This window comes from Taudactylus pleione, unplaced genomic scaffold (genome assembly GCF_031769625.1).
Source record: "Taudactylus pleione unplaced genomic scaffold, aTauple2 ptg000333l, whole genome shotgun sequence".
NCBI classification, from domain to species: Eukaryota; Metazoa; Chordata; class Amphibia; order Anura; family Myobatrachidae; genus Taudactylus; species Taudactylus pleione.
Window position 1 is genome coordinate 5,612,311 of NW_028284734.1, and position 27,760 is coordinate 5,640,070.

The window sequence follows — 27,760 nt, forward strand, 5'->3', positions numbered from 1 at the left end:
CATGAGTGCACATTATAGCATTAGGCTGCCCAATGCTGTGTGCACCAATATACTAAGTGTCCACGACTCTCTCTTCTTGTGCAGAGCAGCGTAAAGTAGGAAATACATCCAGACTGTCTTTATACAGTAGTCAGAAGAAAGTCCTGACAGAACAGGACATTCCCCCAAACTTGTGACTGTCCTGTCAGAACTGTAGACAGCCCCATATAAAAAGTTGGTGAAACTGAAGCAGGAACGCTAGATACTGTATTCTGAGGAGCCTTCCTCTGAGAAAACCACTCTGTCTCATTCTGTGTCTATCTGCACAACTAAAACCTGCAGCTGTGAGGAGGCCCCAAGTTGACTTTCGTTGACTACTCATCAGTATTGTTGTAGGAACACAATCACCTGAACTGTTTTGTCCTGCGTGATATGCTCAGACTTTCCTCTTACAAAGATGTCATCCAGATAAGGCATATTTCCGGAGAGAACCACAGGAACTACCAGCACCTTGGTGAAGGTCTTTGGAGTTGTTGACAGACCAAATGACAGATTATCTTTTTTTATTTTAATTAAAAACATGGGATAAGACTTAATTTAACTCAATATGTAATTTTTTGTCATTGGAAGTAAGAGAGTTTATACAGATGTGTCCTCACTAGTCTTTGCTGCAGTCGCGCCAAGAAGGGCCTCTTGGCACGCCTGGTCCGGTGAGACTCTGCTAGCGCCAGGCATATTTTTTGCCGAAAATGCGTCTAATTCGCAATGTGATGAGACTAGGAGGCATTAGGATACTGTGTTGGTTAATTTGATATATGACACTTGAATGCATCTAAAAATCTCAATCAGCATGCAAAGTGTTACGATGTAGCGGCCGCAGCTTTTTTCCACACCAAGTTCCATTTTCAGACTCAGTCGCACACAGATATACAAGTGTCACATATCAAATCACTCAGCACAGTCTCCTAGTGCGTCCTAGTCGCATCACATTGTGACTTCGACACATTTTCGGCAAAAAAGATGCTCGATGCTTTAAGGGTTGCACAAGACCTAACGGCTCACTAACGCCAGGCAAATCGCTCCGCATGGCGTATTGAGGCAGGATGAGAAATGACACACCTGTACAGTTTATTTTGGGGCAAAAATGTTTGATCAATTTTAACGTTAAAAGCCATGGCGCTCTAGAAATAAATACAATATCTGCCATTACACTTCTATCCCTTGCTCCCCCTGACATGCAGTATCCTTACCATTAACCCTTACCTCCGCCCCACACACCTTTTGAAAAGTTATTTCATGTGACTTCCCTTACAACGTTGAGTTCTCCTTCAAGCACTGTTTGTGGTTTACAGTAAAATAAACTAGCCATCTCTTTTTTTTATAGTAGCTTCTTTTGTTTATATTTTAAATATTTTTAAAAATTTTGTGTGCATTTTGTAACACAATCTATAAACCAGATTTTGAATCAAAACCGTGTTAAATAAATGTGATTCACAAGTTGTGTTACTTAACTGTTGTTCTTTTTTAAAATACATTTCTTAAATATGATTAGACTCCATTTTGATCTACACTCTTCTATAGACTGTGCATGTCCATATCAAGCATGGCGATGGTGTACACATAGCATCACTTCTGGATCACATACTGTCAGAAAAGCAGATTACTGGGAGGAAAAACTGGACTTTCTGAGCTGATATTATGCAGAAGCACTGTGGGGGTTGTCAGCAAATAGAGCATGAACCCTTCCCCATAAGACCACCTTAATGGTGTTAGGATAGGTAGTTAGTGATTCTTTTCCTCCTTAGTAACCTTTCAGGGCCTGTCTCTCGAGAGAAAAACAACAAGTCTTATTGTGTCTGTGGAGCATGTGACAAACCTTTGAGGATTAACGAGGACGGTTTGTGTGGGAAATGTGGCCCTGATTCAGAGCCGGACACTCTGACAGAGCGCTCGCTCTGAATCAGGGCCATCCCTCTGAATTTATGAGCGGCCTCTGGGCCGCTCGCATAGCTGTGGGTGACCACCCACAGCTAATGTGAGTGGTCAAATTGCATCAGTGGTCATCGGGCTTGCGACGAGACCCTTGTGGTAGGGTCTCGTTGCCGCAAGCCCTGGAGTGCTTTCGGCTCTATCAGAGCCGAGAGCACTCCCACTGACATCACTTGTGATGTCAGTGGGGCCGGCCCCAGACGGTAGGCGTTCCCATGGGAACGCCTCCGTCTGGGCAGCCACGCCCCCGGCACGCCCACCAAAGGGGGCGTGCTGTCACTCACCATCGACAGCACGCCCCCTTTAGTGCGAGACCCATAACGACGGCTTGGCTGGCGTTATTCGGGTCTCGTGCATGCGCACGATGGAGCCGCCTCCGTTGTGCGCATGCGCACTTGGCCAACATCGATCCGCTTGCGAGCGGGTCTGAATTAGGCCCTGTGTTCCTCAGCCCAAAGTAGTCCCAAATCTGCCTCCTGATTAGACAGTGAATTTCCTGGGTCCAATGCTGGTCACTTTTGTCACCAAGGATGATTTATACGCTACACATGGACTGAGGAGACCTAGATCACAGGCGAGTGGAGACATGGATAATGTACAGCCCAGTAATTCTGCCTGTGGGACCTTTTATTGATCCTGTATGGTCATCTAGCAGTGATTCAGCAGAAATTGTGGAAATCTAAGGGCAATTGACCCTGATCTTGTGGATGTCCTCCATAAACATATCAACAAAACCATTTGGATAGTGGATACTCCAGCCGCTGTGTCTCTAGTTTATAATGAATGGTATCACTTGGATAGGTATTCATTTAATTTCCAAAGATTTAACGTAAGTATCCTTTCCAGGATGGACAGGGAACTTCAAAGTGGTGTTCAATGCCTAAACTCGATGCAGCTGTAGCCTGTCTCTTGGTTGGAAAGACTACTCCATCAGAAGAAAGAGGCCCACTGAGAGAAGATGTGAAGATTCCTGAAACAGCTTTCATTTGCCTATCTACAGTACATTTCCTTGAGAAGTGTGGTTACGGCTTCAGTCCTCTAAGAGTATGAAGACACCCTGCATGGAAATGTGCACGAGTAGATTAATTGACAATATTTCCTTCAGGGTATTGAAGATATGCTTAAAAGATGTTGATTTCCTTTGTAGGGATCACTGGATACAATTACACTCTCAGATAAAAGTAGTGATTATGTCATCGTCACCAGAAGACCCCTATAGAATCTGAAGGATGTCTTTATCCACATACCTATCACAGGCTTACATCATCAGGTCCTCAGGCAGGTGAACCGGAAGTGATGGCCCAATACAGACAAAAATCACTTTAACATCATTAGCAATTTAGCATCAGTTTTTTGGAAAAGTTTAAAAATGACAACAACTTGATAATTACATTATACACATCTATCTTATCCCATTTTTACACAATATCTTACTGGAAGTAAATACCTTGTTTCCCTGGATTTTGATATCTGCTGTATAAATGTACAATTAATTGGGAATAAAACCTGACATACATTTCATACATTTAAAAAAAAATGTTATTTAAATATTTAGGTAGAAAACAATAATTGCTTTTCTTATTGGCTGCAATGGTTTCATTGGGATTGTTGCCATCCTAGTACACTGAGGACACCATGTGGCTGACTTGATAATGTAAAAATAAATGTAAATGTGACCTTTAGGTGAAGTGCATTTACAGTACTAAGTGCTAGTAACCCATTGGTTCCAAAGACGCACACTCACTAATATTTGGGATTGTGGAATTGTGGCAGGGAGTGGCTGCGTGTGTATTGTAGAGATGTCTTTTAGGCATTGCCTGCTCCATTTACTGCGTGAAACAATATGGTCAAATACTGTAAGTGTCCTGCATTAATCCTGACTGCAAGTGCAATCTGTCATTACCACTGCATGTCAGCCACATACAGGGATATATTTACTAAACAGCAGTTTTGCAATGCTTAACTGATGATCTGGCCAAGGAGTAAAATACCCCAGCCATAAGTATTAGGTATTGTAGCAGGGGCATAACTACAACTTTGTGGGCCCCATAGCAAAATTCTTAAGGGGCCCCCAACTCAGGTCTCAACCAGAGTGTATACATATATATAAATGTATATACGTGTTCAAAATTGTACATTGGCAAGACGGAGTGCACTTTGAGAGTTCGCATGGCGAATCATCGTTCAGCTATAAGGGCAGCTCTGGCTACCGGAACCAGTGAGCAGCCTGTTGCCAGGCATTTTGCCGAGGCTAAACATGGTATATCATCTTTGAGGTATAGAATTATCGATCACATACCTCCGCTTAGACGAGGTGGTGATCGATCTAAATTGCTTTTACAATGTGAAACCAGATGGATTATTAGATTGGATACCTTGGCACCGAAAGGTTTAAATGAGTCTCTGGGACTTCAATGTTTTGCTTGAATTTAGATAGATGTGCGAGGTGTCAGCTGATTTGAGTCTTGGACCAATTAGTTATTATTTTTTTGTATTATCATGTCTTCCAGTTTTTCAAAAATGGGCGACTCACTTTAGAAACACTAGTTATGTGTTGTGATATATGTACTATTGAGATCAAATTTTGCTATGTATTTCTGCAGATGTTTTCCTGTGCTATATATTGTCGATTTAGCTAATGCATATGTCACCATTAGGAGCTGCCATTTCAGTGCTTTGGTACTGAACTGGATTCATGCTTCAGTAGTGCTGTTTTTTAATGTATTGCATCATGTATGTTTCTTTTGTCTGTTTAATGTACTGTTTGTGTATTTTAAGAATATTTATAATGTATTTTTCACGATCATGTTGGTCTGTCACTGATGGTTGCTTGCCACATTGGCAAGATTCACAATTGTTTCTATTTGTCTTTTGGTATAACAATGTGTGTATGTATCAAGATGCGTTTAGCACACACTTGAAGTTTGGTGTAACAATGTACAGCTGACATTATTTGGTTGTTGACACGTTACCATGGTTACAAGTGATCGAGTGATGCAACTTCCGGTGCGACTGCTGTTTTGTGGTTTGCACGAGGAGATTAGAGGATGTCACACTAGAGGGGTGAGGTATTTAAACTTGTTATGTGTTGGTTCATTTGTATCTATGGCTTGACAAAAGCGCTATTAAAGGCGCTGAAACGTTGCTGCAAGTTCAGTCTGTTGAGTGATTTTTTTCTACGGAGTGCCGCCTTTGGACTGTGTATATGTATATACAAATATATATATATATATTAGCTCCCGTCAGCTCACAGCACCTCACTCCCCTCACCTCATAGCACCTCTGACTCCCCAAACCTCACCTCATAGCACCTCTTACTCCCCTCACCTTGTAGCATCTCACACCCCTCACTCCACCTGTAGCACCTGTCACTCCCCCTGTAGCATCTCTCACTCCCCCCTGTAGCACCTCACTCCCCCTGTAGCATCTCTCACTCCCCCTGTAACACCTCACTCCCCCTGTAGCACCTCACTCCCTCTGTAACACCTGTCACTCCCCCTGTAGCACCTCACTTCCCCGTAGCACCTGTCACTCCCCCTGTAGCATCTCTCACTCCCCATGTAACACCTCACTCCCCCTGTAACACCTCACTCCCCCTGTAGCATCTCTCACTCCCCCTGTAACACCTCACTCCCTCTGTAACACCTGTCACTCCCCCTATAGCACCTCACTTCCCCGTAGCACCTGTCACTCCCCCTGTAGCACCTCACTCCCCCTGTAGCATCTCTCACTCCCCCTGTAACACCTCACTCCCCCTGTAGCACCTCACTCCCTCTGTAACACCTGTCACTCCCCCTGTAGCACCTCACTTCCCCGTAGCACCTGTCACTCCCCCTGTAGCATCTCTCACTCCCCATGTAACACCTCACTCCCCCTGTAACACCTCACTCCCCCTGTAGCATCTCTCACTCCCCCTGTAACACCTCACTCCCTCTGTAACACCTGTCACTCCCCCTATAGCACCTCACTTCCCCGTAGCACCTGTCACTCCCCCTGTAGCATCTCTCACTCCCCCTGTAGCATCTCTCACTCCTCCTGTAACACCTCACTCCCCCTGTAGCACCCGTCAGACCCCCTGTAGCACCTCACTCCCCCTTAGTACCTCTCACTTCCCCGTAGCACCTCACTCCCCCTGTAGCATCTCTCACTCCCCCTGTAGCACCTCACTCCCCCTTAGTACCTCTCACTTCCCCGTAGCACCTCACTCCCCCTGTAGCATCTCTCATTCCCCCTGTAACACCTCACTCCCCCTGTAGCACCTCACTCCCTCTGTAACACCTGTCACTCCCCCTGTAGCATCTGTCACTCCCCTGTAACATCTCTCACTCCCCCTGTAACATCTCTCACTCCCCCTGTAGCACCTGTCACTCCCCCTGTAACACCTCACTCCCCCTGTAGCACCTGTCACTCCCCCTGTAGCACCTCACTCCCCCTGTAGCACCTGTCACACCCCCTGTAGCACCCCTCACTCCCTCTGTAGCACCTCACTACCCCTTTAGCACCTCACTACCCCATAGCACCTGTCACTCCCCCTCTTTAGCATCTCTCACTTCCCCTGTAGCACCTCACTGCCCCTGTAACACCTCACTCCCTCTTTAGCACCTCACTCCCCCTGTAGCACCTCACGTCCCCTGTAGCACCTATCGCTCCCACTGTAACACCTCACTCCCCCTGTAGCACCCGTCAGTCTCCCTGTAGCACCTCACTCCCCCTTTAGCAACTCTCACTTCCCTGTAGCACCTCACTCCCCCTGTAGCACCCGTCAGTCCCCCTGTAGCACCTCACTCCCCCATAGTACCTCTCACTTCGACGTAGCACCTCACTCCCCCTGTAGCATCTCACTGACTCCCCTCAATCATCCGAGGGAGGGTAGTTCAATGTATTACGCGGGAAAGTCTGGCCGGCACTGGGAGCATCAGCAGCGCTGCAGCAGGGCACGGGATAGCGTGTGTCCTTCTGTGACTGACCGTCAGCAGCGGGGGCGGGTAGACTCTGGCCGCACTGCGGGAGGGAGGCCCGGGGAACAGGGTTGTACTCACCGCGTTAGGCTGACAGCAGACTCTCCAGCTGCATCTTCTTCCTGCGCTGCTTCCTGTTGCGGCTCTGGGCGGCTCTTCACAGCAGTACAGGACTTGAAAGCAGTATACCGGCTTAACTACGGAGGGTGCAGCAGGGCTGGATTAAATAAACTTTATATTGAAAAGTGCAATTTGCTTGCTGGAACTCGGGCCCCCCCTAGCGGCGGGCCCCATAGCAACTGCACCCCCTGTAGTTACGCCACTGTATTGTAGTGATATGGGCATAGCAGGTGAAATAATGTTGGATAGGTCTCTTTAAATCATCTTAGCTGCCTATATAAAATTATGGGCATGTGTCATAATTACCTTCCAAGGGCCCATTAAGGTAAAGAGGACTATTTAAGTTATTCCATTAACTTGAAAATGACTGGTTCGGGAAGCCGGCGGACGCAATGCCGACTGCCGGCTTCCCGACTGCTAAATCCCGGCAAGGGTTAAATGGCAGGCGTAAAAATCTCGACGCCTGTCATTTTACCTACGCCGGGAGACCGGCGCCCGGCATCCCATTCGACAGCCGCTGGGGGGGAGGGGGGGGGGGTTGGGGAGAGGGTTAGGTTTAAGGCTCCCGGGAGGGACAGGCACCCCCCCGGGAGGTTAGGGTCAGGCTAGAGGAAGGGGAGGTTAGGGTTAGGCACCCCCAGGGGGACTTCAGTTTAGGCAGCTGGGATGGGGAGTTAGGTTTAGGCACTTAGAGGGTGGATTAGGGTTAGGCACTTGGGGGGGGGGGGGTTAGGGTTAGCCACCTCTAAGGGAGGGTTAGGGGGTAGAATAGGTTAGTTTATACTTACCTTCCAACGTTCGGGATTTCCACCTGTGTCGGGCTGATGTTGCCGGGATTATACTGATTCCGTTGTATCCTGAGTTTACAAGAAAAGAGGTGATAACTGAAATACAGACTACAACAGGGTTATGGAATTAGAATAAATGTAGATTTCTTTAATACCAATACATATATGTATTCCTGTATCCCTTTGTCTTACACACACCTAGCCTAAGCTTTAAAGGTCTCCAAACTCAGCTGGACCCAGCAAAAGCCTATGGAAATTTAGATGCCAAGCTATACGCAGGGAACAAAGCAGATATTTCATGTTTTCTTTTATACTATAAACACTATTTTTTAATATAGTTAGAGACTTCTAGAATCACAGAAATACTGTATATATAAGTTTTGTGCTCAACTGATGGAACTTAGGAGCCCATTGTGCCAGGGGTCCGGGAGTATCCAAAGCACCACTCATCTCAGTACAGTCATGCTTGAAATCATCTTACAAATTAAATTATGACTGATAACTTGAGCATACAGTTTTCCAAGGTCATTCTACACAAGGAAAAGTATTTTCTTTCTCTGGATTTAGGATAAAAACTAGAAGGGCCATAAACCAGCCAGCTAGTCCCAGGGGAGCATGACATCAATATAGAGCCATGGCGTAGGATTTAAAAGGTATTGAAGCTATGTGCTCTGGGTCAGATTGTTGGTGATGAAATCGAATTTGAGAGCAGTTCTGTTTACCTTGCTGTGCACCCCAACTATCAGGAGATACAACCTTCATGTTCTATTTACCAAGTTATCCTTTTTACCTGCATTGCAACACATGCATTGTCAGTTTGTTATTGTAATTCATTTATTTTTACCATTTTGTAACAAAGCATTGCACTCCATTCTAGAAATAAAGTATTTATTTTATTACTCTATTTTAAATCCAGTACAGTATGCTCTAGATCTAGAACCTTAGTTTTTGAAGCTTTGATTGCTTAGGCTACCCTGTATTATTATTATAAATATTGTCAGACTACTCGAGAGCTAGTTGTGTTGCAGTGACTGCATAATTAGAACTAAAATGATTTGAGGACCCAGGGACCTTTTACCGAAGGTGGTGACGGACTTCTGGGTTATGCATCAAACCTTGGAGAGAAAGTACAAACAAATCAGCTTCTAACTGCCAGTGCAAAAGCTGTTTTTGAAAAAAAGACATTTAGAAGCTAATTTGTTGGTACTTTCTCTCTCTCTACTTTATCGGTCTTCAAAATTTGATAAATGTCCCTCAAAATATTAATTGTAGGCATAATATTAAGTTCTGCCTTTATTACTTTATTACAGGACTTAGTGATCTGCGTGACCGCACTGACCAAAGTAGTACAACCCAGGGGGATAAAGTGATTGCTCCCCGACAGGCTTCCAATAAAACCATATAATAACAGTGGAATTTTAAATAAAAAATAAAAAAAGTAGAACTCAAAAAAATCTAAAACATGCACAGAATATAGTAAAAGGTGTTTGTAAACAAAGACAGAGCTGAACACAAGTTGGCTGTAGTTGCTCCTGTATTGCGTGCATGAAACTAAGTGCGTATATTGGGCCTGATTCATTACAGATCGCAACAGCGTATGCAGATCAGCCTATGGTGCGTACTGCGCATGCACCGCAGTAAGCGTGAGTTCACATATACAAAGCCATTGCATAATGAGTGACGGGACGTCAGCGTTGGTGGTGACAGGGGAGTGGTCGGAGAAACTCAGGCGTGCCTGGCCGTTTGAACGCCGTTGCATGGGCATGCATAAATTAGCCACTGCGATGGCTTATGCAGCTTGAGTACTCATGCATGTGACGAGGTTAGCAACTTCTAAATAAGGTCAGACCTGTTGCAATTGTGCGATGTTCCCGATGTATACGCAGGACTACAAGGTATTACGCATGTGTGACAGCGGTACTGGGCGTCTCTATGCTGGCTTTGCGATTGCAAACCTTAGCATATTTTCGCAGCAGGTCTGCGTGCATAATCGCAGCTGCGATCACAATAGCAACCCATAGTGAATCAGGTCCTTTGTCCTTATGCAACATTGTGCGCTCCGGCCAGACCTCCCAGTCTACACACTTTCATAGCCATTTTTATAATCAGGGAACACTTGCACTAGCCCAATACCTGGTACACAATATCCATCTGAAAGCAGTGGTATTTGCACCGACCCACAACTAGCACGCAGTTCTGCGATACGCCTCCACTAAACTGTGCTTACATGCACCCGCCATATTACCACCAAGTTACGCCCCTTCAGCTACAAGTGGAGATGTGACTGAGTTGTATACAAATCTGCATCATCCGTCCCTGTGTAGGCCTGCGCCCAGATCACGCCTAGTGCAAGGTACGTCATGAAAACGGACTCGTGTTCACCTCTGCATCAGCTCCTGTAAGGCCAAATAATTTGCCACAACTGCTTTCCTGTGTGTATGGCACAAATAAAACTCTGACACTACTCAGCTAATAGTACCAATCATTTAACAGTGCAGCATGATGGCTATTAAGTGCAGCACTGACTGTATTGCATTGCACAGATCACCTGCTTTGTATGAGGGCATCCCAAAAGTAACTTCACTATCGCAGGGAAATAGTTATGCGAGTAACATGAGGCTTGGAGGGATGTTTCGTGACTGGGGTATTTTGGCAACATATTCCACTCCCAGCTACTCGGACTACAGCCAGTGACAGCTGAGCGACCATGAGTTATGGAGGTGCCACTGTTAAATGTGTCCAACTGCTAAGTGCGTGCTGTAATCCGAATATGTGTGTGGGTGTGAACTGATACGCAATACAGTGGGAACTCCATTCATGATCTCTCTCTCTCTGAGTCAGAGGTACAGATGTGTCCCCATATAGCCTCAAAACATGTGGCTTGCGCCGAGCGTCTTTTCGCCCGAAAACGCATCTTAGTCGCAATGCGATGTGCAGATTCAGACTCAGCCGCACACAGATATATACACAGATATAAAAGTGTTGCATATTAAAGTAATCATTGCAGTCTCCTGGTGTGTCCTAGTCTCATTGCGTTGCCAATAAGGCACATTTTCAGACGAACAAGACGCTCAGCGCAAGCAGACACGTCTGTATGTTGAAGCATATAATAAAAGCTAATAAGACACATAACAGGACATCTCTGCCTGGACAGGGCACCTTTTCAAAAGTACCAAGTATAAACAGTTATGAGTCTCTGTACTAAGCTTTGGAGAGAGATTAAAAGTAATACTCTATCACCTCCTAATTGTCACTTTACAGGCTGTGGGGTCTATGTACCAAGCCTTGGATTCAGAAAAATTGGGAGGAGGATAAAGTACCAATCATCTAACTGCCATGCCACAGGCTTTGTTTAAAAAATTAGTTAGGAGCTGGTTGGCTGGTACTTTATCTCCATCCAAGGCTTAGTACATAGGGCCTGATGCAGCAAGGAAAGCAGTTGCTTAAACACACGCAATCAGTAAATTAATTCGTACAGTGCCTGCATTGCAGTGTGCGCGCGCGCAAGCCAGTCACTGCATTCGAAATTGCAGATACGCAGCCCCAAGGTAGAATGATTGACAGGAAGTGCCATTTGTGGGCGGTGGCCTAACTGTCCGATGTTACTCGATGTTACCATTTGTTTCACTATGTTGGCCAAGTATTCGGATGTGAGTGAGGGGAAGTGGGCGTCCTTATATCAGGCAGCTATCGCGATGCAAATGCAAACATTTAAATAACACCACTGATATTAGCAACGCAGTTACGTACATATATGCAGATCCGTAGTGAATCAGGCCCATAGACCTCTTAAGGATATATAAAAAAACAATAAAACAAAAATGTGATTTGGCCCATGGCAACCCGTCACGGCGTAATTTATATTTTCAAAAGTATGAGAAAAATCAATCTGGTTACTATCGGCAACACCAGCCTTCCTATACAGTTGTCCGTGGAATTTTGTTTCAAATGCCCCTAGTACCCCTGACAGGATAGTTATTATTCATTCAAGACATTTTCCTATAAGCAAAGTGAATACAGCTAAACAGAGATATCATCAACTTTTATTTAATGGCCGCCACATGGTGTCCACTGCGCAGACCAGCGCATTTTACCATCCTTCTCAACAAATCCGTTCCAGTGTCTCTCGTAATCGCTTTGAGAACATTGTTGTAACTAGTTGCTGTCTATCAGTGCACTAGCCAAGCAGTTGGCACACATGGAATTCTCCTTTCTGAAAGTTACACCTGAGTTTGTTCAAAGGAAAAAAAAAAACAAACAGTACTTTATTCTTTATTCCGCAATGGTCTTTAAAGCATCCAATGAAATGATTTATATGCAGGTTATCAGCATATCTGTGGCACAAATATAGTTTCAAAATACCATAAAGTTGAATAGTCCTCTATACACAGTGCAGATCGCCAATACATTCAATAAACACCAGAGACATCACTGAGGCATGAGGTGTGTAGGTGACGGGGCTACTGTAATTCTAGGCAGGTCAGGTCTATTGTCGTCATCAAGCAGAAGCCTTGAACTCTTCTTGAAAGCTCGTTACAGCAGTGTTCCACAAACCTTACAGATACTAATGCCGCACATGATAAAATATCTATGTGGAATAATGGGGCACCACACATAAGCCATTGATCCAGTTTGCTTTATTTAATGGTAGTGATGGTTTTGTGAGAAACATGTGCAGTTCATCTGATCTGTGACATCAGCAGCCAAATACACATTCACCGTATGCCTGGAAATACAAGGCTTGCAACTTGTGCCAGACAGATAATGGAATGAAAAAGGTTTGCAACCCATTTATCTCACATTTCCAGACACATTGGTGTTTTGTTTTTTTCTATACTATTTATACCATTGCCGCAATAGTTAAGTGATATGTGGCTGCTGGACAGTGTTCACTGAGCTTATAAACATAGAAGGTGAATGAATTGATTGTTTCAAAGCTTGAAAAGTAATCTGCATCGTGAATAAGAACAGATGTGCTCCTGTCATCTTTACTTCCACACAGAAAACACTACCTTTTGTTTAGCACCACAATTCTAAAACAGCAACTATTATAGGTCAACTTAAACCCATTGACTTCAGACAGTGGAGGTTGGCATTACGTGGACTAAGAGTGGAGGAGGGACCTGCATGACAGGCCAGCGGAGGGATAACAATCAGGCAGATAGCACTTCCCCCAGAATGTCATCCCTAAGGACTACAGTAACGCACAGACTGACTCCTGAGACTCGTAGTAGACTTAAAGCACTCAAGGTGGGAAAATGTTCATTATTAAAAGAATAATTCACTAGGGTGATGTTTTCCCTGTGCAAGACAATATGACAGTGACTGCATCTCTCTACCTGTGTTTATCACACTGCTCATATCACACTGGAGATTACAAGGGTTCCTGCAGCATCGTGAAGGAAGAGAATGACATGTATTGTCTAGAGTAATGTTTCACATATTGATTTTTTTTTTTATATCGAGCACTAAAGAATTTGGAGACTTTGGGGTCTATGTACTAAGCTATTGCAAGAGATCAAAAATATGGAGATAGAGTCCCAACCAAGCAGCTCCTAACTGTCACTCTACAGGATGTGTTTGAAAAATGACAGTTAGGAGCTAATTGGTTGGTACTTTATCCCCATCCACTTAATCTCTCTCCAAGGCTTAGTACATAGACCCCATTGTCACAATACAAGAAGAATTTCTACCATGTTAATTATTTATTGGATGATTTGAGATAATCAAAGCTATATCCTCATATGGACCTGTGTTTGCCATTGCGTAGTCACGTGTCACGGCTGATACATTTTGGCTACATTTATTTGCACTTGAGGTACGGGTAACACCTTTTTAAGCCACACAATCCTTACATTATTTTAATTTGAATATTGCCTATTGAATTCACTACAAACTAGAAACATCACTATAGGATGAGACACGTTGTGCTTCATGCCCCAATAAGGTCAGTGTTTTCTAGCGAATAGGATAAATATTGGTTCAGCCCTGACAATGGCTTCCTCCGCACTGCGTGGGCCATTGATGCGGGTAGATTGTGGATGCTGTACAATGCCTGTAGACAGCTCACACAGAGAGGAGTACTCCTTGAACCTTTGCAGAGATTTGGCATGTGGACATGTTTTAATTATCAGAATGTGCCCATCTGTCACTTGGAAAGGTGCTAAAGCAGTGAAAGGTGATTTACAGCATGTAAAACAAAAATAATAACTTATCTGTTTTCCACAAGAAAAAAAAAAAAGTTTACCCCTTAACATCTAAAGGGTACTTATAAAGCAGACTCTAGGGCCAAAATTCATATTCATTAAATATTCTATGATACAAGCAATGGCCACCCGACAGCATTATATTTAGTCCAATGAATAATCCATCAAACTCTTCAAGAACAACCGTGGACTCAAATAACATCTCTGTATCTAAAACGTAACTTGTAGTAGTGAATATAAGTTTACTGAAGAGTCATTGAGGCATTAGTAGCCGATCGTAGCACTGGTTGCACTAGGTTGATTTCAGTCACTGACCAGAATGACCGCCGTTATCACCAAAATGGATTTTGGTATCCATGTGCAATATTTTAGAATTACTGCCAATCAATGGCAATTCCAACAGAGATAAAGTGATCGATATTTACAATGTCTGATCTCAGTTCCAGAAGTATGGCACAAAAAAGTGACAATGTTGCCTGCTCCCGGTCAGATGTATACAATATTCTCTTCCACACCACCATTTTCTATGTCCTTTGGAGTGTCAGTGTGGTGTGTTTTCATTGTCTCTGACGGTTGCGATGACTGAGGGGTCCCTGCGTTTAAATTATGTCCTGATGAAGCCAGTAATGTCCCACAGAAAATGACATGGGCTGCGTTAAGATCTGTAACAGAAGACATATATTATTGATGTAAAAGTTGTAATGCAAGATCTTATAAGGTTTACTACATAATGGAGAACATAAATTAAAGTTAATAGGAAAGAAAAAAAGAACCTAATACACTAACCTATAATTTACAAGTACTAAATGCTATAATCCCATACAGGAAAGTATGAGCTAATGACTGTACGAGATTTCATTTTGGCTAAAGAAGATATTGAATTAACTGAGTATTCCGCCATATCTAGTATCATTAGTTGATCAGTTCCAGAACATTATACTTATTCCCAATTAGAAAATATGAACCAAATGTGGTATTGTGACATTGTTAAATATTCTTTTACCAGTGTCCAAAATGTTTCAACAGGAAGAAATACGTTTACCTTACTTTGTTTTCAATTATGCCCCAGTGTTATTGTACATCCATGCTTTTGGCCGAATACCCTAGGTATTGATGTGCACACCAGTGTCTTTGTGCACCCGTGGAAACACATGAAAGGAACATGATGAAACTGAATCTTATTGATCTCTGTACAGATTTCTGGCTTTCCTGTTGCATACTTTCCTGCGCAATTATTGAATGTAAAAATGTTGGCACTTCAAATTTTGTCTTCAGAAAACAACCAAAAAAAAAACCAACCCCATGCAAAGCACAATGTTTTTCTGTCTTGTGTTGGAGGCGTGAATATGCCGTTTACGCTCTCTGGATAAAGGCCCGGCTATCAGAGGCTGATAATATGCAAACAAATGGGGGCCCTGCTTCTGTTTTATTTGGGCTAATTGTCTGCAGAGTCCTCATCCCAGTCTATGGAAATGGCAATGTGAAAGGTCCCAGCCAACCACCATTTTAGGACTATAAGCTCTTTAGTTTAAACATTTATATTTTTTTTCTTAAAATACCACTCAGTTAAGCTTCATTTATGACTGAAAGGTTATTATGTGTACAACGTCTGTATTCCCCAAGCCACTTGTGTTTGCGCATATGAATGTTTCTGCTACAATGGTCAAACTGCACTTTCCTGAAAAAGTGCCGCTGGACAGTGAAATCTACATCCCATTATATTGTTACTTCTGACTGACTGGGTGATTTGAATCCTTTTGCTGTGTACTGTGGCAGTATCACCAGAGATGGCGCTGATGAGCAGCAGATTCTGTGTGTGGCAGGAGAGATCCGCCCACACAGAATACAAAAGCATTCTGGGAGATTGTGTAAGGGCTGCCCAGTGGATTCAGTCCAGGGAGGACTGAGCCAGAACAATCAGACAGAGCTCATTGTGCAAGGAAGCCATTGGGGGCCAGGAGGCCTGAGCCTAGACCTGTGAGATACAGGGAAGGCCATCAAACTCTGTTACTGAGCCTATGTTAACTGCAAGGAAGCAGGCCAGACTGTGAGGCTGTGGCAGCTAAAGACCAGGCCGGAGCCTGTGTCAGGACAGCGGACAATTGAAAAGCCAGAGGCCAAGTCAGGCCAGGCTAATTATCCCAGTGTTACTCTGCAGGAGGCAGAGAGAGACTTTGAACTATGTTTGCCCAAGGTTAATTAGGGGCGAAGAAGTGCGCTAGTGCCCTAAGAAAGGGCTAGGTGTTTATTATTTTCTGTTTGTTTCCTGATTATGCTGGAAGTAAAGCCCCACGTTCATTAATTTTACTGAAATGCCACGTGTGGAGTCTGATTCTGCACCTAATCACTGAAACCACTGACACCAGTCTACCAAGCTAACTAACTTGTCACAGCACCTACAAGTAAAACTGGAAACGCCTTCTGCATCCCAAATGGGTTCGGTACGTGATCCCGGCAGTCGGATGATGGCAGTCAGAATACTGACATCGGCATCCCAACAGAATTTCCTAAGTATCCTAACCTTTCCCCTATCCCACCTTTCCCGCAGCCTATACCTAACCCTTCCCCTAGTGTCTAACCCTGACCCCTAACACTTACCGTCGGGATGTCAGCAGTCAGGATTCCAAATAGCTCATATCAATATCTTATTTTCCTACATCAATGCAAAACTAAGTGCACTCATGTACCTTATTCATCTGCACTTAGCCCCCAATACACTAAACTCCTAACATGAAACAGTGCAAACTTGCAGTCCCACAAATTTTGGCAACTTGGCCACAAATCCATACAAGTCCACCATGAAATGGGATTTTTGCACCAAAACCTTTTCTTTCACTCCACTGGGAGTCACTGGATACAAAGATATAGGAGTAAATTTACTTCTCTCTCTCATTGTAAGTACAGTTTAGTGTTTTTGGTTGATTTCTCAGCCTGGGCTGGTGCTAGTAAATAGGGGAAAACAATGGCGTGGGGTTTCCTCTATTTTCCAATAACTAGTCGGGGAATAATGCCCCTGCTATCACATTAACCAGCCCCAAACTGGTCAGCCTAGGGCTGGAATTCCTCAGAAAGTAGGGACCCCAAAAATAAAATGGGGTCTTCCCTCACAAGGAACTACCAGCCCTGCCGTTGTGTTTGTACTTATACTGTCGGTTTTAGACCAAAAGATCAAAAGCGACTGGATTTAGAGCAGACAAATACTACTAACATTGCCGTCTAGGTTTCAATTAAAGTTGAAACTAGTGAATATAGAATTTTTATACCTCAAAATGATGTTGAAGTCCATAGATTTCGGACGGTTTTGGTTTAGAACCAACAAAAAAATACAGAAGTACAGAATGAGAGGACGAGGAGAAAACAAGAACAACAATCCTAACAAGGATAATAGTGAAGCAAACAATCAACAATAACAGTAAACAAAGACAAAGAGCGTAAAGAGAGGATTTCCAGTGTACATTGAACTAACTGACTGACAAAAAGAGCTAATGTGTACAAAACAAAATCAAATTTTTTCTAGCATCCCATTGGGAGAAACGGGATCTGTAGAAATTAACGAAGGTGTGCACTGAAGACCAAGTAACCGTACTGCACAACTGCTCCGCAAAGGCTTGCATTTGGTAGAACATGCCCTCACATTTTATAGGAAAAGGCTGCCCTGCCCCAATGTATGTCTGGTGAATTACTAAAGTAATCCACCTGGTAATGGTCTGATTGGAAGCTGGCCTCTCTTGTGGACATCATATAGAAATAACCGATCATCCATCATTGCAAGGTTCCTGTGTGTTGTAGACATATATAATACGGGAGCCTTCTTTTTCTGAAACCTACACCAGTCTAAGGCTGGGATCCTGATTCATATTGAACTTAGAGACCATTTTTGGCCTAAAAAGAGTTTTTTTTCTAAGGAACAGCCGTGACTTAATTGAAAGACGACCTACAAAACAGAGCGCCCAGCACAGTAAGGCCCTCATTCAGAGGTGCTCGCAAGTAGCGAGCGCTCGTTCTGAATGAGGGCGGCCGCTTGTTTCTTTTAGTGCGGCCTCCTGGTTGCGGCCTCCTGGTCGCTAGCTATGCTGTGGCTTACCACCCACAGCTTTAGCAACTGACCAGGGGGGATGGTCGCGATGCTCAAGACCATCGCGACCATCTGGGCTTGCGACGAGACCCTAAGGTTGGGTCTCGGCAACGGCAAGCCCCAGGGAGCTTTCGAGCAGGAAGCTCCCCACTGACATCACTGCTGATGCCAGTGCGGCTGTCCACAAAACGGCAGGCGTTCCGTCAGGAACGCCTCAGTTTGTGTAGCCACCCCCCGCCGGGCCTACAAAATGGGGCGAGCTGTCGATCACCATCGACAGCCGCCCCTTTTATAGTGAGCTCCGGAGCGAGAGAATTTCTCTGTCGCTCCGGGGCTTGCGTACGCGAAAGTGCGGCCGCTGCGCGTGCGCAGGACCTTAACATCGACCCGGTTGCCAGCGCTCAGCGCTGGCGACCGGGTCTGAATGAGACTCTAAGTCTCCTAACTGTGTAGATAGCCAACAGGAAGCAGTCTTCCATTTAAGGATCTTCAACTCCACTAAATCCATTAATTTGGAAGTAGGTGCTACAAAGTTGTCACGCACTAGGTTGAGACTCAATTGAGCTATTGCGGGGTGTATGAAGTTGCATATGAATCACTCCATGTAAGATGGTCTAGATTTCACGTAAAATACAATTTTCTGAAGGTTCATAGCTAAGCCCTCAAAGAAATTAGTCCTAAACTTTTACAGACTGTCCTGCAGAAAAAGCAGTAACCCTGTGGTAGTTCTTACCATTTTTAGCTTTCAGCTTGGTCTGCGCAACATTGTTATAGCAACCTTTAGCTCTAAAGATCTTGGCTTTAACAGCCATGACATTAAGCCAGCCAAGGTAAATTCTGGTGATGAAGTGGGCCATGACTTAAGAGACCAGGTCTTGGAAGCAGGCACCATGTTGGGCACTCTCCCATTTTAGAACGTACAAGTATCAAGATAGGACAAGTCCAGTGCTAGAAGAATCATCTGAGCGCTCTCTCTTATGACCTTTTTTGAGTACCTGTGGAAGCACTGCTACCAGAGGACATCGGTAGATCAGATGGAAGCTCCAAGGGACCAATATGGCATCTACAAGAAATGCCTGCGAATCATGGAACAGAGATATTCCACATTGTGGTTAAACGGAGGTGCCATCATAGCTGCCTCCACTGTTCCACCAATTGCTGAAAGACCTCCTGATGAATGGATCATTCATCAGGATGAAGAGCTTGTTTGCTGAGTAAGTGGTCTTCTTAGATTTCCACCCTGGGGATGAAAACTGATATGGAGTCTGAAACGTTTTGCTCAGCTCAGGGCATAACAGTCTCTCATGACCATATCCCTTGGCGATTTATGTAAGACATGGCAATGGTGTTGTCAGATTGGATGGCTCTTCAGTGCATTAAATGTCATCTGCTGACAGCACATTAAATCACAAAAGTTTGATTACTCTGGATACCAAAAACTCTGAACTAAAGTCCAGGGGGCACAGCATGCAGAGTCTATGGAAGCTGAAATTCTAACCCCAGTGAGTCCCATATCAATTCCCCCAGAGTAAAGTCCCCCATACATCAGTGACGGATTGCCGTGATGTTGCGATCCTGCAACCCAGCATTGAAGGATCGCTGAAATCCACCATGTCGGATTTCACAGATATGACGATCACGATAAAAAAAATTATTGTGATTGACAGCTCTGTGAAATTTAACATGTAGAATTTCATCGATCCTGCGATGGATTGTGGAACATCGATGGCCGCCGGTCGGCATTTCCAACCGGCGGCTCAGTGTTTCCGATCCGATCGCAGGATCGCGTAATTCCTCCTCAGATGCATGGGGGCCTTTACCTAAACAGATTTTGATTTGTAGATTCCAGAAACTCAAGTCAATTGTCCTGACTACCTCTAAACTGCCATACTGACCCAAGCCAAAGCTATATCAGATCTAAGAGAAGCCCCTGCCTCAGCGTAACCCGTCTGAAATGAGACCTTAATTTTCCGATCTGTGTTTTCCTTTAAACTAGTAGTGTGCAAAATAATAATAGTAGCAGTTTTATCAAGGATTCCAATTTCACCATAATCTTACTAGGGAGAGGATAAAGGGACTGCAATCTGTGGGATACATGAAATCTGGGCTCAGGCTTAAGCTGGGTACACACTGGAGCGATGTGCACCTGGACGATATGGTGGTCAACATATCGTATCTGCAGTACACATCAGAATGATGAACAGAATGATCCTTCATTACCTTGCACGACGCCGCATGCGATATCGTCCAGTTGGCCAACCAGAAGATATAACTAATGCAGATTGCCCGTACACACTGAATGATAGGGCCGATATAGCTCTAATGTGTACCCAGCTTTAGTTACTCCTTCTATAAGCAGTTTCTCCGATGACAAAACCTGTCCAGAATCTCAGATTGCTCACTGCCCCTGATCTCTAGTGTATGGCTGATGGTACGTACTAGGTCTTAGTCCCCCAGTTGGAATTATGGTCATTAAACAAGGAAACCTCAAAATCAGAGTCTTCTGCCACTTCGCCTTCCTACTGGGACCTGCTGAACACCTAAAGCAGACCTTATAGCGACTGTGCCAGACTCTGAGCCCAACCCAGTTTGTCATCGACAGCTAAAGTGGAGGCTAAAGTGCTCAGACCTTAATTTTATGTGGCTCCTGTTATTCCCATGGAGGCGACAGGAAGGAGAATCCCAGTGAGGTAAGCTGCATGATCTTTGTAATTGCTTGAGCCATAGACTTGTCCTAGGCTGGCTACACCATAGGTGTGTATGCACTCACAGATGAGAGTAGCCAATGGGCAGATCGGGTTGGGACCAATGATGATCAAATGCAGTACTGGATCGGTTTGGAACCAATGATGATGAAATGCAGTACTGGATCGGTTTGGAACCAATAATGGAAGTATTGGATGGGACTGATGGTTGGAGGTATCGGCTGGAATCGATATAGGTCAATGTTAACAATTCTCTGTGGTAAAACCAGACTGGAATGTTAGATGAATTAGGAGACTTGATGACCAGACTTGGAACTGAAATATAACGGACTGGAACCATTCAGATACAGCGTACCTGGGAGCTCAGCAAAGAGCTGTAACTTCAGCAGAAGTGACATTATACTGGCAACAGAGGCCAGTCAGGAAATGGAATTTATAGGAGAGGATCCGCAGGGATTGGATGCTGCGATCAGCTGGTCTGGGACCAGTGCTCTGAGTGGAGGGAAGAGTGTCAGATGACAGAGTCCAACATGGGGGTGTAGTAGGTATTCGCGCTGGTCGCCTGAAAGGGGCAGCCTGGCAGGGGTGAAAATACTGATCATCATAAGGTAAGTATTGACTAACCCTATTCTACCCCCTAACCCTAAACCTCCCTTAGGGGTGCCTAACCCTAACCTCCCCCCAAGTGCCTAACCCCCCTCTAAGTGCCTAACCCTAACCCCCCCTGTCCCCACAGCCTAACACTAAGTCTCCCGGGGGGGGGGGGGGTGCCTAACCTTAACCTTCCCCAGGGGGTGCCTAACCCTAACCCCCCCTTCCCCAGGCCTAAACCTAACCCTCCCGGGGGGATGCCTAACCCTAATTCCCCCCGGGAGCCCTAAAACCTAAACCACCGTCCCCCTTTGTTCAGTATGCCGGGCGTCAGTCTTCCAGCGTAGGTCTAATTACAGGAGTCGAGTTTTCGACGCCTGTCTTTAGTACCTTGCCGGGATTTGACAGTCGGGAAGCTGGCGGTCGGGATTTAGACCGGCGGCTTCTTGATTACATCCCCAACATGGCTGCGCCCATACTGTGGATTAGGAGGGAACTCTGGCATACAGCTTGTGCCATCATGCAGGGAAGGCACGCTGTGAGCAAGGGACTGCAGAGTCATTTCCATGCTCAGTGATAGGACACTGAGAGGACGGGGCAGGAGAAGCACAGACAGACCTCAGCACCAGCCGGTAGCAATGTGCAGCATGAGCAAACCTCTGTGCCAGTCTGGACAGACACCAGAGAGGTAAGAAAGTGTTTAAGGGCCGGAGCATGACATAAGGGCCGGAGCATGACACAGCCTTTAAACAAAGCACCCAAATCCTTTGAGCACTTAAAACAACTGAAGTCTATATGGGTATAGATAGGAAGGAGCTTGAGCTTTTTTTAGCTCTTTACAGTTCACAAGCTCCTGACACCGTTTTCTATACCCCACTGCATCATTCACCCCATTTAGATACAAAACAAAAGTAGGCAAGAAATGCCACAAAACAGTATTTGCATGTACATAAAAGACCCTTAGGGGTAAATTTATTAACATTCGTGTTGGTCCAGATTTGTCCCGTTTTTCAAATCTGATTGGATCGATCAAAAACGGCAGTTTTATACACTTTTAAAATTGGGAATTTACCAAGGTCCCGGTTTTGACAGGATCGTTTTTGAGTGATGGTGTATTTGGTCGATCCTACCCGATTTGAGGTCCTGATTAAAGCGGCCGAATTTGTCTCCCGAACAAGCAGCCTGCACATATCAGTGAAATATGTGCACTGTTTGTTCTTTTCAGGTTAAATTTGTATAAACATTTTTTACGTGGGTTTCCCCCCCCCCCCCCCCCAAAAGGCTAACCAGCCCCGGACTTGCCAGCCTGTCCTTGTACCTACAATTACGGATAACAAAACGTGTAGGGTTCCACCGTAAATTAGGTACCAGCACCAGGCTGCAGGGCCAGTCCTGGTTTTAATTACAGGGGGAAAAAAAGTGCGTAGGGGTCCCCCTATAATTAAAACCAGCACCGGACCCTTTCTAGCGGGGGACTGATGCCACACCCAGAGGAGCCCTTTCATCGGGCACCCAAGCTGCAGCATCAGTCCTGACCGCTAGTCAGCCCAGGCCAGGGATCCCTGAGGAGTTGGGGACCCCCCCAATAAAGGGGTCCCCCTCTCCATGGCACCCCTAGCCTAGGCTGATAGCCTGGGGCTATCCCTGCCACCCTGGGGCGGTAGGTGGCGGGTTGATAGTGTATGTAAAAAATACAAATATCAACATTGTCTTTACAGTGGAACTGCAGGTCCCAGCAAGCCTCCCACGCATGCTGGTACTTGGAGAACCACAAGTACCAGCATGCGGGGCATTATGGGGGCATTATGGGCCCGCTGATACCTGTAGTTCACCTGTAAAGAAATGTGTAAAAAAAAAAACAACACACACACCGTGAAAGTACAGTTTTATTTCATACATACACACACACACACATACTCACCTACATTACCCTTGTCCAAAGTAGGCATCCAAGGTCTTCAGAATACAAAAAAACTAAAATACCGACCCACACAACAGGATGGTTGGTATCTCCCGAATTAAACGCTCAGACGCCAGTTCTGCCTTCATAGAGCCGTATCTGAGCATTCATTGGAGAGGTGAGCCCGTGCCTCTCTCAGCCAATGAACGGCTCCTCCATTGAAGTCAATGGTGGGAACCGCAGAATAAACTTTAGTAACTTGCGGCTTTTTTCCCCCCTATAATTGAAACCAGGACTGGCCCTGCAGCCTGGTGCTGGTACACAATACGGTGGAACCCTACACGTTTTGTTATCCGTAATTTTAGGTACCAGGGCAGGTTGGCAAGTCTGGGGCTGGTTAGCCTTTTTTTTTGGGGGGGAGGGGGGGTACCCACATCATTTTTTTTATTTCATTAACCCTTAGAACACACTTGCCACTCAGAAACATACTGTTCGATGGCAACTTGCAACTCAGGAGGTGGTGCATTTAAAACTTCTATTGAGTCCCCGATTTGAATGTAAAATGGGCGACTTTAGCAAAACGAATAATGGTAAATTCCCGATTTATATTGAAAAGTGAAATGTACTTCTGATTTGATCCGATGGAGATATAATTTCTACTGCTCAAAATGGCTGAATTTGCGACATTAAATCATCCGATTTCAACCTGAAAAATTTAAGAAATCACCCTGACAGTGAACTCCCGATGTGCAAAAAAGTAATATCACCCGAAAATGCAAATCAGGACCAACACGAATGTTAATAAATGTACCCCTTAGTGCGTTTGCTCATACACAGCAGGCAGACATAAATGATCCTTGGTTGTCCATTCTGAGCTCTTCCACCCTGTTCCCCTCTGAACAAATCTTTGAAGGGAAATTAAAGTACATCTGTCTGCAGTATGGAGGTAGGGTGGAGATTATAAACATACACACATTTAGGTGGAAACTCACTCTGAAAAAAAACAAACAAATGATAATACTTCAAAATGGATTATTTAACAGTTGTCTGTATCAGACACAGTCACATAATCTATGGTATCTACAAATTTTTATATGAAAATATATATATTTTTATAACTCCATTAGATACATCCTATGGGAAATCTTTAAAACATGTGGTTACTGTGGCTTCATATATCACCTGTTTCTCTAGTGCCCTCACTGACACAATATTACAAAAGACAGACCCCCAACGGTAACAGCATTCTGCACTTTTATAAGACAGATTGTGGGCCAAAAGAAACTATGGAACGTGGCTGTCCTGAAAAACATCCAAGGGCAGAGTTCCAAAAACATTTACTGCAGTTCTGAGGCTGCTGCTTTTCTCTATTCAAAACAGCTCTTGGATGGTGGAAAAAAAGAAGATACCGGAGTGCACTCATCTCATCAGTCACCCCGATAGCTAGAACTGATCTCACCACTTTATGTTTTAAAAATAACAAATAAATGCATTTTTTGTTCACATACTGCTTAGAATGAATATAAGCATATAATATTTAGACTGTAGCGCAATGTATTAGGACAGGGTTCCCAGATTCTGCCATTACAGTCCATGTTTTAAGGATATCCATGCTCTAGTCCAGATGGTTATATCAAATTGACTGAGGTACTAATTAAGTCATCTATGCTCAAGCAGGGATATCCTAAAAACCTGGACTATAATGGAATTTAGGAACCTCCGAAATAGGATATTTTTAGGCCCTAATATTATAGAATGTGGACGGTTACAAAATGTAACGACACATAACAATCTGTGGGGCCAATTCAATAGTTTTTTTTGGGCATGATAATTAATGAGCGCCCAGTTTGCTATTCAACTGTTCTGGGCGCTCATTAATTATCGCCCACTTCGCCGCCTAAAAGACGAGGTTTAAGCAGTCTTAATTCCTGGTTAGGGCGCGCTATCTGGGGTTAGCGCGCCCTATCCAGGGTGTTTTAGACACATTTCAACTCGCGCACTCCTGCGTGCCTGCAGAAATGCAGGCGCCGGCGGCTATCGCACCCAGACAGAGCAACAATTGAATTGCTCTATCAGGCATTTGAAAAAAAAAAAAACCCGGCGGCTAAACATTTGAATTCGCCCCTCTGAGGATACTGGAAAGTACAGGCTAACTTTTTTGGACAGGAAGAGGATTTCTCTTTGCAATCTTAAAACTTATTACAGAAGATCCTAAGGCAGTGGTGGCAAACCCTGGCACTCCAGCTGCTGTGGGACTACTTATCCCAGCATGCACTGCCAGAGTTTTGCTATTAGGGAATGCTAAAACTGTGGCAGGGCATGCTGGGATATGTATTCCCACAGCAGCTGGAGTGCCAAGGTTTGCCACCACTGTCCTAAGGTAACAATGTCTCCTAGGACATCACAGTAGACGTGACTGCTTCCCACCTGCAGGGCTTCCCGACTTGAGACGACCAACATGGTGCTGCTAGTTAATGAAGGAAAAGGGTTAATAGGGAAGAACATTTTCTCATGGAGCTCTATTTTAGGGCATACAACCAAATTCTACGAATATAAGTCACAGCTTCATGTAGCAAGAGCTTTACCATTATTACAGGCGTCTTTATTACTGTGCCGGGAGGAATTCTCAAGACTCTGCTGTTGGGAAATTAAGGCGCTCCAGGGTTCATTCGAGATGTCCACAGAACTGTTCTTAGAAGTCTCTACAAAGTCAGAGGTATTGTCCACGTGAGCGTCGGAATAACCCGAGTTTGGAAGTGCTGTGATGCTGTTGAGCGATATATGAGCCAGGGCATTGCTAATATAGACGGAGTCTTCATTTTGTAAACTGTCAGGCTGGGAGTTTCTTGCACCCTGTTATATGAAGAGAAATATGAGAGTGAGCTCAGCCGGGCTGTTTACTAGGCTTAGCACGTCCACTTTTTTCTAACACTTTCCCCCATAACCTCTGTCCTCGCTTTATTAAACTTGCAATTTCTACTTTGTCCGAGATGTGTTAATGTAAAGAGATGCCTTTCCATTTAGTTAAGGAAAAAGCTTTATGCACCCCTTAGTGTAGTATATATTTGTGCATTTAATGACCTAAGCATACCATTAAATAACCATAAACACAGAAGTGCAGAGATATTTGTATTGTGAAACTTCTCACAGGACACCTTATAACAAATGGGTGAAACCTGGATTTAGCATACAAACTGAAATGGAAATTATCCAATGCTCAGGACCAGTATAGTGCATTAAGTGTACAGGTCATGTGCACACAAACTCGTCCAGGACTTTATTACTTGCTAGCAAATATCACTTGTGGTAAACTCTGCTCTAAAAGTAGATAAAATATAGTGCAGAAGCACAACTTGGCACCTGTAAAGCACTAAGGAGTATGATGGGGCTACTGATGTATAGACCCATTTGGCACTGCACAGATTATACGCCTAAGCTGGACCATGCATCCTACCACATTATGACCAAATATGCGCCTTATACCCCTTTTACACCAAAGTCCCGGGTCTGACCTGGTATTTGGAATAAGTTTCCAACCCAGATGAGACCTGGCAAGACCCTTTTTACACTGCGGTGTCAACACGGGGTATGTCCTTGTCGGCATAGTTCACACCGGAGCCGGGTCTGCAGTGGCTCTCTTCCTGCGTTGCAGTGGACGCTTGGAGATAACGTAATCTCCAAGCGCCACTGAATCCGGCCAATCGAGTGGCATGCAGCACGACCCGGTCATCGTGACCCGGATTGTGCAGTTTACACTGCAGGGTGACAAGGGAACGACCCGTTCCCAACCCTGCAAGCTAGCAGTGTTGGATCCCCGGACCCGGGTGGATCCATTTACACTGACAAAAATCCTGGGATGATGTGTATCCCACGTGCATCAACCCAAGATTTTCACGCCGGTGTAAAAGGGGTATTAGTTGCATGACTACAACTCACCAGTAACCTGGCGCTGGCATATCATGCAGCAGCCGTGTGTAACTCAGACATTAACCTGGGGGGAAAAGCAATAAACCAAGGACAGATGCCAGCGAGCCGCACCATGCATCCCGCCATGCAGCACTAATCCTAAATACACTATAAGCGACTTTGGATGCAGCTATTATGCGAAACAGACGTTAAATTAAAGTATAGGCTCGAAAGTCCGAAAATTGCTACTTGTGGTGGAGCATTTAATTAGTGCCATTCGTCTTATAGAGCAAAAAAAAGATGGGACAATGAGGACACTTCTGTATATAAATAGATTAAATAATAATCTCTGGTCAAGGTTTCCGGTGTTATCTACTAGTATTTGAGAATAGTAGAAAGGGTTATCACAAGAATAGAGAAGCTTAAACTGATGCCGCTTAAAGGTACAGAAATTGAGCCAAGCTATCCCATTCCACTCTGCAACACACATTATATTATCCACAGCATTGCCTTATGCCGGGCATATGACACAGCCCCATCTGG

At 44.6% G+C, this 27,760-nt stretch overlaps 1 protein-coding gene across 3 annotated transcripts in view; it reads right to left on the minus strand.

Moving 5' to 3' along the window:
• Positions 1–12,454: 12,454 nt before the first annotated feature.
• The window catches only part of ARHGEF28 (Rho guanine nucleotide exchange factor 28), a 287,796-nt gene continuing 272,490 nt past the window's right edge, over positions 12,455–27,760 (minus strand). For all 3 annotated transcript variants that reach the window (XM_088443751.1, XM_088443750.1, XM_088443752.1), the window contains 2 exons: positions 25,897–26,164; positions 12,455–14,702 (listed from right to left, as the gene is read on the minus strand). In XM_088443751.1, coding sequence (XP_088299877.1) covers positions 14,527–14,702; positions 25,897–26,164 — 444 coding nt within the window. In that variant the 3' untranslated portion in view covers positions 12,455–14,526. The remainder of the gene's footprint in view (positions 14,703–25,896; positions 26,165–27,760) is intronic.